This window comes from Calonectris borealis, chromosome 9, assembly GCF_964195595.1.
Source record: "Calonectris borealis chromosome 9, bCalBor7.hap1.2, whole genome shotgun sequence".
Taxonomy (NCBI): Eukaryota; Metazoa; Chordata; class Aves; order Procellariiformes; family Procellariidae; genus Calonectris; species Calonectris borealis.
The window spans coordinates 1061614-1074351 of NC_134320.1; the positions used below are offsets into that span (position 1 = coordinate 1061614).

Genomic DNA, 12738 nt, shown 5'->3' on the forward strand with positions numbered 1-12738 from the left:
AACTGAAGTTGTCTTCGGTGTTGTTCTTAATCCCTATTAAAATGTCCTTTTTTGCATTGTAAACATTTCATATGTTTAGATTTCATATACTCAACAGAGCTCCTTGCACTCTGGTGCTCTTAATCACTTATTTGCGTGCTACCATAGTATTGATTTATATTATTTGAATGGAACAAGTTGTTGATTCTTACGTGAAGTCTATACCAACTTGAAAATATCAAATCACTGTGCTGCATATGTGAACACCTCCATCCAGTAAACAGAATAATGGTTACATTCATCCTAATTGTTTATTGATTGATTATATTAAATGGACACAATAGGACTTTAAATCTTTGCTCAGTAGATCTTTGAATGTCTTTTTCAGGAAGCAAGAAGAAGGAAAAGGAAAGGCCAGAAATCTCCCCACCGTCGGATTTTGAGCATACCATCCATGTTGGCTTTGATGCTGTTACTGGAGAGTTCACTGTGAGTATACCTGCCTTGGAGTTGCTCAGAAAAGAGCCGTGGGTCAGTGCTGTAGGGAAGCTATTGCAATGTTTTAGAATAAAGTGCTAGTTAGTCTTCGTTTTTATCAAAGAAATAATTTTACTGTGTATTTGTACAGCATGCAGAGTAACGAGACTGTGACGTGTTAGTACTTCTGCAGTGTAAATGTCAGATATGATGCTTTGTGTCACCTGGGAGAGCCTTCCCTGAGAAACCCTCTTCAGTTTACTTTCATTAGTGGGTAACGCTGGTTCTGTTGAGTGCTTTTGTATTCCCATTCCTCACATCTGGCTTAATACACCTGAAAGAGCTGGTGTCATGTTGGCACAGTGATTTGTGTGGTGTCACCAATGGACGTATGGCTCCCCATTAAAACGCCAGCCTACTTGTTCATGTGTTTAAGGCTGTGCGTGTTATGCTTTTTATAGAGGTAAGAAATTTGTCCTGCTTTTTAAAAATCTTTAAAATACTAGAAGAATGCTTAAAGTAGCCTATTTTTTCAGGGAATGCCAGAGCAATGGGCTCGGTTGCTTCAGACCTCAAATATCACGAAGCTAGAACAGAAGAAGAACCCCCAGGCGGTACTAGATGTGCTGAAATTCTACGACTCCAAAGACACAGCAAAACAGAAGTATCTGAGTTTTTCTGCTCCAGGTAAGATCCAAGTGTGTGCAAGACATATTGAAGAGGGGTTGGGTATTTGGAACACAGTCTTCCTCTCTTTCAGAATAATAAATCAGATTCAAATGCTGAAAGAACAAGCTACTTTTCATTGAGGTAGCTCATGTTCAAATATTTGGATTTAAAACTTACTGGAAACTGGCGTTGTCCAGTTAATTTCCTGTTTTAAGTGGAGAGGGGAAGAAATGGAACTGCATAATTCAAAATAGCAGCCAAAATTAACTTTAACAGGCTGTGTTTATGAAGCTGGGGCTCTGAGACTGTGATTAATTGGTTTTGTGCTGGAGACCTTGCTCCTCCTGTCTGTGGCTGAAACAGCTATCTGTGAACTTGATGTCACTATGTGGTGACATCAAAGATGCAAAGTAAGTTGTGACTCCTAGATCGGGGGGCTGTGGGGGGGCTGAAGGAATGACTGTCCTACAAAGCAGATGCAGTTTTACCTAGTTTTCTTCCAAATTATTTCTGAAAATAGCTTAGTAATAAGGCTTTATAATTTTCTCATCCTTGATTCAAGAGAAGGGGAACAGAAATACCCATTTGATCCTGATTTCACATCGCAGTAAGACAGAACACATAAGTGACAAGCAGTGCTCAATTTGGAAAACTGTGTGTGGGTACTCAAGTGAGGTGAAGAGCAAGTTGGGAAATGACTGGGTTTGCCTACCCTTAGGGGAGGATTTTAGAAACTTACAGCTTCCTTCTGCATGGTCTTACAGTGCAGTATTGGTTTCTCTCATTTGTGACCATGAAATTTTGCTTTCTGAGAGATGAAAAAAAATCTCCAAAGCGATCTGTGTTCTTTCCTCTGTAAAGTTCACTTTTTCTTATTTTTCTGATGATTTTATGTATTCTGCTATTTGTCCTATTTAGAAAAAGATGGTTTCCCTTCAGGAACACCAACGGTGAGTGTGTTTACTATTCTTTGTATCTTCTTAGGCGCATACAAGTTCAGGTCTTCTGTATTTGCTATATACTGAATCTTGCAGTATGAAACAAAATGAGAATTTTTTTGTGGAATAAAAACATAAATTGGGGTGTCAACAGAGCATATTTCACTGGAACAATGGTATCTGAGTCTCGTAATAAAATGTAATAGGTCACTTAAACCACTTTACCTAGCCTTTTCTTTTGACATCAGGAAGAATTCTTTTATCTTCTTGTGGAGGGGAAAAAAAAAAAAGCAAGTCTTTTAATACTGTGGGGGAGACAATTTTGTTGTTTTTTTTTTTTAAACTTTGGTAAAAATGCAGACCAATGCCAAAGGTTCAGAACCATCAACAGCTGTGGCAGATGATGATGAAGATGATGAAGAAGCTCCTCCTCCTGTTATTGCTCCACGGCCAGATCACACAAAATCGGTGAGCAGCTGTAAAATTTACAGTGCAGACCTGCATTTCTCAGTATTGCAGAACTTCTTCTACTTCTATTTTCTAGCAAAGTGTTATATTTGTGAAATTAGCTGGTTTAAGTTTTTAGGGAAAAGTTCTGGTTTTTATTTGAGTTTGCTAAGAAAATGCCTAATTTCTGGATACCAGGTGGATCAGAAATCCTGAAGTTAATGCTGATTTGTTTGTCGGCTTGTGTTGAAGGTATCCAGTTATGCTTATCCTTCAACCCAACATGTGAGGAGGAGCCTTTTTAGTCCTAAAAAACTATAGCTAGTTTTTGCACAGTACAGTGGTACAAGTGTAGTGTATTTGATTTTCTTTATTTTATTTGATTGCAGTGTGATAGCCTTACCAAATATACTACCTAAACCCAAAACAATTCAAATTTTATATTTGAAAGCTTATTTCACTCACAAAGTCATCAGCATTACATGAAAAGTTAAATGCTTAAGAAGTTGTTCATTAAGTTTTAGTGTAGTTGTCCTGAACTACACACCTTATTAATAATGTCCCAGGGATCCCACTTACTCCAGCTCATTCTTTTGACTGTGGTAGGTGTACGTTTTGCCACTCTGTTGCCCACTTATTCTCGCTCCAGGAGTGCAAATGTGAATTGTGTTTATTTGTCAAGTGATACTGCTTTGTAATTGCCCACTCTGGGTATGTAGATGTATAAAATGTGACAGGTCTACAGTTTGATATTTCTAGAGTAGCTGCATATGTCTGTGAACAGCTCAGGAGGAAATTAAATAAAGCTCAGAAAATGCCCTAAATTGGGAGCAACTGGGAAATTTCTGAGAGTCCCATGCTTCTTTTCATGGCGAAGCATGAATCTTTCTCCCTTAGATCTTAGTAGTAGTTGATCTCGCTATTAAATAGTGATTTCTGTTCTGTTAACTAGCATGGTTATAAAGAATGAGCAGGTAGAAAACCCACAAAACGTCTGTCTGTGGAAGTTAGAGTTAATCTCCTAGCATCCACTCTGTTCAGGAGGTCCCTGGGTCTTTCTTTCAGAGGTCAGTAAGGTTGCCAGCATCTTGACTTACTGGACTTTAATGTTTCTCAGGTCTAATTTCTGCCTCCAACCTGTTATGTAAAATGGTGCTTAGGGATCTTTGAAGAACTGATTGTTTTCAACTGAAGGTCAGTGGTTGCAAAGAAAATGCTCAGGTAAATGGTCTCTCTTAACAGATTTATACACGGTCCGTAATTGACCCCATCCCTGCACCAGCCAGTGACACTTCTGTTGACAGTGCGACGAAATCAGGTGATAAGCAGAAAAAGAAGACCAAAATGTCGGATGAAGAGATCATGGAAAAACTACGTAGGTGTTTTTTATTTCAGATAAACAAAGGCTTTAAGACTGGGGGAGGAATATTAAGCTTTTGCCCTCATCCTTATTTTTGTGTAAGGGTTGTGTGAATACTGTGCTTGATTGGTTTTGTGTCAGACAGTAGCTGAGAGCGCTGCATTCAGAAGTTTTGCCGAGTTATATGCTTCAGATCCCTACTGGGTAAAAAAAAATGCAGAATGTTTTTTTTTGATTGAAGTTCAGTGGTGATAATGTGATCTGTGTGTATAATGCAACCATAATAACACAAAATAGTTTCTGCTGTTGCTTGTTCCATAATCACCTTGAAGATAATTTTTCACCATATTAATATTCCTGTGCTTCAGTCGAGAACTGACTAGTTTCTAGACTAGGCTAAGCTAATGGATTTGTCATAACCTCATACTGGGTTTTGCTGCACAGAATACTATCATTAAATTGAGATATTAGGTGAAATAGCATGATCTGTCTCATTAAGAGTATGACCTAGCATAATGATTGTCTGAAGTTGGGCCATTTGCGACTGGAACTGAATCAGGAAGCTTTGGCTGTTCATGATCAGCCTTTACGACTTGAGCTGACCCAGTCTTGGGGGTATCTTGTCCAGGCCAGCTCTACTAAAGGAAGACAGTGGGATTGACTTTTTTTGTTGTTTTTTTTCTTTTTTTTTTTTTTAGGCACTATTGTGAGCATAGGAGATCCCAAGAAAAAATACACCAGATATGAAAAAATCGGACAGGGGTAAGTGTTCACCCCAACTTTTATTCCCAGTGAGCCAGTGCTAAAAGCGATGTACTGTTCTCTATCTGATGCTGTCACATAGCCACCACTTCCTGAAGCAGGCAGAAATATTGGCTATATTAGCAGTGATAAACAGACGGTGAAGGCTTTACACACTGGTGGAAATTTTGAATTGTGTCTTTTAATGCAAAAGCATAACTCGGTAACTTCTCTCTGGGTGTATCTAGTCCTCTCCTCTCCCGGTAAGATCCGTTCATCCGTTTTGTATTATGACTGCTGAATAGCATGAGGGCACGTCAGAAGGCTTTCTGAGTGCTAAGCTAACAATACCGCCTTGACTAAGTTATTCTTCTAGTGGTCCTCTGAATCCTTCTGAGAAAAAAGTCTACACAAGTTCTAGCTTTTCCAGCTGTGATTATATATATGCCTAACTCCTACTGTATACTTTCCAAATAGGTCTGTGTGCGTTTGTGGGCGGGCTTCCCCTGGGGGAAAATGAAAAGTAATACCTACTACAGAAAGGGCTGCCCAGCTTATCTGATCATAGGAAGCAGCACAGGCTCTGGGGGCTTAGGCATCCTGAATGCAGGAGGCATAGCTGGTGTCAGAAGAGAGCGTATTTGCAATTAGTTTGTTTTGTGTGAACTGACTGGCATTTCTATGATACCACGTACTTTTAATAGCCTTCTTTTTGATAAAGCTTTTGCAATATCGAAAGCTGACACAGTTTTGTGTTTGTGATTTGTCTGTTCGCGTGCATGTTTGTTACACAGAGAGATGCAACTGGCTGTAACGTTTTTCTTTTTCTTCACAGGGCTTCAGGTACAGTTTTCACAGCTATTGATGTGGCAACGGGGCAGGAGGTAAGACTTCTGTGCTCATTGCAATGCAAATACTTTTTCTGTATAAATGTTCTTCTGTAGGTGGCCAAAATGATTTGACCAGATTTCTTTCTGTGGCTCCCATCTCTGCTATCACGTCTCAGAAGAATGTTTGTCATAGTCATTTGTAACAGTGTGTGCCTTGTTCTGTAGTAATCAGATGATGAAAGCTAAAAATAGAGTTTTGCTTTCCAGTGAAAAGCAGAGGGAGTGAGGTGTTCCAGAAGTGGGTTTTGAAAACAGTTTATCTTTCAAGAGTTGTGGGCAGTGGTGTCCTGCATTTTCAGAAATAAAACTTTGTTTAGTCTTTGCACACCTGTTCTCTAGTCCTGTCTCTGTAGAGGTGATGGATGCACCTATCTGTATGGAAACAGCTTGCCCCATATGGTTCTTTGTTGTAGTTGGAATGCCTTCTCCACATCCTACTTCTTGCTTTTACTCCTTGGTGTCTCCAAACCCACCTGGTGAAGTTGATGACATCAGCAGTACTCTGCAGGCTTGTCATCCAGTGGTCATCTCTGGTTCTCTTCCAGTGGTCATCTCTGGTTCCTGGGGCTAAAATTTTAGGAATTATTTGCTTCTCTTTAAATTCAGATTTCCTTAATTTTCCTCTAAATGTCCGCAAATAGCCATTCCTTAGGTCACTGATAAGTAATTGCCCTTTCAAAGTAACTACATTTACCAGTACTGTAGTGGAGCACTACATCTTAATAGAACGCAAGCCTTTCAATCATCTCAATGTGTTGTCTCTTAATTTGCTTTCTACATACTGCAGTACTTCAGTCCTCTTACACGAAGTAAATTTTGTAGTCCAGTTCCTTTCTTAGACCTCCTCTGCGTCTTGTCAGGCAGGTGGGCTAAGAGTTGATTGCTTGCAGTCTTCATGGATTAAACGGATGCAGTACTCTGGCTTCCTCAGTGCTTAATATCTGAGGATAGAATTGGGTCTGTTCAGCGGTCAGAAGAGAAGGCCAAAGGAAGATTTTATTGCTGTTTTCAACGCCGTAATGGGAAGGTGTAGAGAATATGGAGCTAGGTTCTTCTTAGAGCTACATAATGACAGGACAAGGGGTAACAGACAAAAATTGCCATAAGGGAAATTCTGGTTAGATATTAGAAAATTTTTTCCCTCACAGTCAGGATGATCAAACATGGGACAAAAGCCCAGAGAGGTTGTGGAATATCTGCTCATTGAGGTCCCCATTCAAAACTCAGTCGCACAAGACCCTCAGCAACCTGCTCCATGTTGGCTGTACTTTAAGCAAGGGATTGGACCGGATGACCTCCAGAGGTCCCCTCCAACCTTAGTTATTTTGTGATTTTCTGCCACAAGTTCTCTTCTCTTCATGCCCTTGGCAATATGATAACGATCATTTCTACAAGTTTATATTGGTTCTTGTGTTTGGTTTTGGACTCATGGGTACGTTGTCTTGTAAAACCCCAAACTGCCTCCTCAAAGTGTTGTAGCTGACATAACTGGGACAATTATTCTCCGTTTTAAAGTCTGGAATACTTGTCCTGGTTAACTTATTTCCTGGGCAAGATAGGTCTTTATCTTCCCTTCTCTCTCTGGGATAGTTCATTGGCTTAGTTGCTTTGAGAGGAATTCCTTCTGCCTCCCAGCATTCCTTATACCCAAACACTAATTTGGTCAGAATATAGAAAACCGAACTGCCTTGCCTTGCATTGGAAGGCTTATACTGTCTCTCTTAGTTGCTACACGATTCTGTTCTGCTTTAGGCCTGTTGATATGAAATTGGGCGAGTATCTTTTTATCTCCTGAATGTTTCCTTTGCTGTCTGTTCTGGCCTTTGTTATTGTTTGTGTATCTTTTCATCTGCAAGAGGATGATGTTGGCTACGGGTGCAAGCTGTATGCTCATCAAGTTGCATTCTTTTAAGTTGTATGCTAATAAATAAATAACTTGCCAGCTGCAAGCTGTGCTAAACTCCTTTAATCCTGTTACCGAGTTTCTTCTAACTTTTCACTGTATTAAGAATGACTGAAAGGTTTTCCTACTCAGGTTTGAGTGATTGCTGTTTTATTTTGTCTTACTCAGGTTGCTATTAAACAGATAAACCTGCAGAAACAGCCCAAGAAGGAGTTGATTATTAATGAGATCTTGGTAATGAAGGAGCTAAAGAACCCCAACATAGTCAACTTCCTGGACAGGTAAATGCAGACAGCTGGCTGATTCCTTCATCCCCAAGGGTTTCAGAAGATTATAACTTGATATACTTATACAGACCCGGACTTCGTGTACCTAAGGGTCTTATACGCAAATGAGACTGTATTTGGACTGTCGTCTGAAAAAAAAAGTCATCTGTTATAGGGAATGGTCTTGATTCAGTAAGAAGGTTCTTCTGTCATGAATGCAGTGCTACATGTAGTTGGGGATCAGTGGTGGACAAGAGCACAGCTGGAGCAATGCTTGTGTTGTGCATGAGATATGTAGGGTGTTATCCTGCCTGTTTAGGTAGTAAGAAGCACGCAGCTTTTATTGTCAGCATTTACATTTCAGGCTACCTTCCAGAGATTAACTTTCTTTACTGTTTGTCTTGAAGTGCTTATGAATCATTTAATTGACCAGCTCTTATCAGTCATTTTTCAGTTCTCGATCTCTTGATGGCAAACGGGCATGCTTTTCATTTTCTGTTTGTAGTTACCTCGTAGGAGATGAATTGTTTGTGGTGATGGAGTATCTAGCTGGAGGCTCACTAACAGATGTGGTCACAGAAACATGTATGGATGAAGCACAAATTGCTGCTGTTTGCAGAGAGGTGAGTATTATAGTTGATGGGTAGAGGAATGAAGGTGCACTTTATTCCCCTAGGTTTTATGGTACACTTAGGTTAGGACTAATTGCAACAATTGCCGTTGGAGCCATTGAGTTAAGAAGAATGAATGATACTGAGAGCAGAAATCAATATTAAAATTACAGAAAATAACAAAATGAGTTTAACTCAGTAAATTGGGTGATTGCAAGTTGTAACACAGAAGAACTATGGCATTTTTTGAGCTGGGTGTTTGGGAATGTTAGGTGATGAAGCAAATGAAGATTTTGGGTTTGGTACCTGGATTGCCCAGTCCTGCTGACAATGTTTACAGAAAGATATTAGTAATGTGGACTGAAGTTCAAGGAAGAGCAATGAAGGAGTTTATCAGCTGGAAAGAATGTCTTTTTTAACTTGGACTAAGGAAGAATATTCAAAGGCGCTAAAAAGAAAACTGAGTATTCATATATAGGTAATGTAGAAAGTAGAGATGTGAACGTATTTAAAAAAAGGAAAAAGAAAAAAGCCTGAAAGCTTCGGAGTGTTTTCCAGAAGGAAGAAGGGGAAGTCTGTTTGCTAGAGTGTGAAAGCGTTTCTGATGAAACAGGAATACTTTAAGAAACATGTGCTAAAATAAAGATGCAGACTATTCCTTTCTCATTTTAGTAGTTCTCATAGTGTGTGAAATCTATAGTTCTGTGACAGTTAAGCTTTCTTTATGGATTTCTCAGAAATTCTCCAGAAGATTGTAGTTGGAATAATTTTAAGATTGCAGTAAGATTTCAAATGGAAGGTTAAAAATAGCTGATGTCACAGTGGTTTCTGCCCTGAGTCAGAGTGCTGGCATCCAGCTCAAGCTTGATTTATTACGGGAGAAGGAGAAGTAATTGTATTATCTGCTGTGCAGGAGAAACTTAGGCTTTTAAAAACCCCATTTGACTACATCAACATGACATCTGCTTTTGAGTCACCGAAAGGGAGGGGATGGAAAGCAAACCGGTACATTAACGTGTATGGACATGTAATGGTTTCCTGAGAAATCGGAGCTGGAAGCAGAGAACCAAAAGTAACTATTTACTGTAGTAGTAATTAACTTTTCTGAGGAAAAGGTCTAATATTGAACTATTGTGCTTCATTAAAACTCTGCTGCCCAGTGTGTTAGATAGATACACTTCATTCTGCAAATCAGAGCCACTTTGCTAAAGCAAACGAAGACACAAAAAACTCACTGGGGACTACATCCATGCCAAGTTGCAAATGGTAAATGTTCTGCTTATATTAAAAGAGAAAAATCCTACTTTTTTTTTTTTGCCTTTTATTCTCAAATAGCAAAAGTAAATTTCATTATGTTTTTAGGCAAGAACTTAGTGTGAAAGGTTTTAATCTAAAACCTATACAAAACCAGTATCGGTGACTTTCGTAATGAAGATGTTTTACAGCCTTCACTGTAGGAGAAGTTGCATGTATGTTGAGAATGAAGTCTCACCAATTCGTCTTGGTGAGACTTCAAGCTAAAAAGCTCTCACTTAATCCTTTATGGTTCCTCTGTAGAATTTGTAGGATGTACCAAAATTAACATCTGGGATTTTTGAGAGCATCTTGGGTGATGACTGGGTGATGAGGAGTTTAATTTATGGGTTTGTTGAGATAGCAGAGAAGCTCCATGGTTAAATTATTTTTGACCTCATGAGGTCTGGAGAGTATTTTTTAGCACAAGAGCTTCCTCTGCTGGTTATTTTAAATAATACCTGTTATATTTTTGCACTGAGCACTGGCTGAGGGTGTAAGCATTGCTTTTGAATTTGTGTTCACATACACAAATTGTGTTTCCATATGCTGAATATTTTTTTTTCTCCCATCCAGTGCTTGCAAGCGCTTGAGTTCCTACATGCCAACCAGGTCATCCACAGAGACATTAAGAGTGACAACGTGCTGTTAGGAATGGATGGATCAGTTAAACTAAGTGAGTACCAGATAATTGTTTCAATGTTCTCTTTTCCCTTTCCCAGTAAACTTTGAGTCGGAGAGTGTAAATCTGTAGAAGGAGAGTTGGCAGGGAAATTTGAGGTGATTTTTTATTGACTATGAGTAATAGGAATTCATTCTGTGTTATAAAATGTGTAACTCGCGGGTAGCAGGTATTGAAATTCTGAGGGCCCTAAGACTAAGGCTGTGACCGTCTTAGACCGGAAGGATGTTGAAGCAAACCTGTTGCCACATGAATACGTTGGTAAATATGAAGTAACTGGCACCATACAGTGAAGCAAAGATGCGAATAATTGCAAGAGAAAAGTTGCAGCTAACTGCAGTTGCTTTGTTAGTCTCTCCAGGTTTTCATGACGTGCTTTTAATGTTTTGCCCTTTTCATTAGAAGGTCACTAACAAGAAAATTGTACATATATGCAGTCTAGTCTTACGCTGCGCCTGTACTGGGTCTCCTTTTCTTGGACTGAAAGTGTAACACTCTTTAATTAATATAATCATGAAATGACAAAAGAAAGTACTTGCTTTTCAGGTAGTTGTTATGCATGCATGGACTTGTGTACAGTAAGTCAGCTTCTGGTGTGTGTAAATGTGTGTGGCAATAAAAAAATGTGAAACCACTTGAAGAAGCTGTCAGGACTGTTGAGAGAGAGGTGCATTATCTGACTTCTTGGTATGTAGGAATGTGCAAAGCATAAAGCGACCAAAGAGTTAAGGGATGGTGTTTTTACAGTGGGGTAGGAATTTGAAATGCCATGAAAATGTATCTCAGCAATATTCCTTAGTCTAGATGGTTTGCAGCCTCATATTGGTTATGAGATGGAGTGTGAAGAAAGATTACGAGCAACCTGATTTCCTTACCAGCATTGTTGGATGTGCTGCTTGCTTGCATAGGAGGTTTTATTTTTTTTTAAGGGTGTGATGTGTTTGTGCACAAACTGTGTGGATTCAGAGGCTGAAGATAAGTCAATAGTTACAGTAGAGGATGTGGCTGAGAAGAGTTAGCTGGAGAAGGCTCAAAAATGCAAGAGCTGTCAAAGAAAAGCATAGTAGCAAAAGGACAGGGTTAGCAGCCTATGTAAAGAAGCATCAGCCCCAGGAGATTGGAGGAAGATGAGGAAGAGGAGAGACAGGAGAAAACAGGAGTCAGCAGTAAAAATGTCCTATATGAACAATTGTAAATTGTTAAGACTAGCTCTTCTTTGGCTGTGTGATTATAGAGCTTCTACCAGTAGTTTAGGGCGGAGAGTGGAAGAAATTGCACCTTCTTTTGAAGCTCTTCCCTTTCTGTGGGGGAGTCTGGCGTCTGGGAGACTGGTAGAGGAGAAGTGGGAATACCAGTCTGCCTGTCACCACGACATACCTACACACACTACTGGTTGGTGAAACTGGGCTCTGCATCTTGCCTGCCTTTTCCCTCCTTGCTGGCGGCATGGTGCTGAAGGCCTCGTTGGTAGGTCAGGAGGCATACGCTGCTGCTGTTCTCTGGTGTGTTCACTGAAATAAGCTGTGCTTTGAGTTGAGTATGACACCTTGATAAAGGCCAAGAAGTGCTGGCGAGGAACTCCGTGACTTCTATAGGTTTGATTTTTTTGTTTGTTTGGTTTTTTTTAAGGCAGTGTTTTGACAATCAGGGTGGGGGTAGTTCTTTGTTAAATTGTCCTCTTGGTACAACTTAGCACTTTCGTGACTGTGGCTCCTTTGTTAGCACTGCTTGGCATAACACTTTCAAAATCGACTCGAAAATTTAAATTATCTCTCTCTCTCTTTCTCTCTCTCTCTCTCAAACTTAGTGTCAATGATAAGGTAATATCTGTCTCCTGCCTTAACTGTGTTCTTATTGATGCTTTACATGCCTGGGAAGTGGGAGTGCTGCAGCTGGATAAAGTAACATGATGGAACATGCATTGCTGCTGCACCTGAAGGCTATAGGAATAGGTGACTTTTCTCGTTTTCTTGAGTGTGGTTGTTCTCTTCAGTAGTTACCTTGTGGAAAGGTTTGTTTGTCCAGGTTCCTTCTGCTGGGTGAGTGCTGAGTAGCACTTCACTTTTCTGAAGCCTTGTTTCCATGTCTCTGTCAGCTGTAGTACCTGTATTTGATGGCCAAATTGCTGTGAAATGTTGAACTCAATAGCTGCACAAATAAAATCTGTTTAGCAGGCCAGAAGCCGTGGTTTGTGGATTCGTTTTTTCTGCTTCAGGCTGTATAACATACCATGCGCAGAGCACTTGCCTTCTGTGTTCTGCTTGACTACTTTTTTTGGCTCTTACCAGTCTAGGATTCTTGAAGGAAGGACTAGGCAAAATACTGTTCCTCTACAGAGTAATACTTGTGTCCCTTTTCCAGAGGACAAAAAGCCATATCTTCATTCCACGGAGTTCTGCCCTGCTTAAACACCTTAAGGTTTTGTATCCATCTTGCACATTGGATTTTGTAATATGGAGAATGGGGGGGGGGGAAGGAGACA

General features: G+C 39.9%; 1 protein-coding gene across 5 annotated transcripts in view; it reads left to right on the forward strand.

Annotated features, from left to right (window-relative positions):
• Nucleotides 1–12738, forward strand: part of PAK2 (p21 (RAC1) activated kinase 2) — a 49227-nt gene that overhangs the window by 31151 nt on the left and 5338 nt on the right. For 4 of the 5 annotated variants that reach the window (XM_075157840.1, XM_075157843.1, XM_075157841.1 and 1 more), the window contains 10 exons: nt 368–468; nt 993–1143; nt 2044–2075; nt 2424–2531; nt 3753–3885; nt 4569–4632; nt 5447–5495; nt 7573–7685; nt 8176–8293; nt 10151–10250. In XM_075157840.1, coding sequence (XP_075013941.1) covers nt 368–468; nt 993–1143; nt 2044–2075; nt 2424–2531; nt 3753–3885; nt 4569–4632; nt 5447–5495; nt 7573–7685; nt 8176–8293; nt 10151–10250 — 969 coding nt within the window. Of the gene's footprint in view, nt 1–367; nt 469–623; nt 727–992; nt 1144–2043; nt 2076–2423; nt 2532–3752; nt 3886–4568; nt 4633–5446; nt 5496–7572; nt 7686–8175; nt 8294–10150; nt 10251–12738 lie in introns of those variants that run through there. The other variant, XM_075157844.1, reaches the window with a different exon arrangement.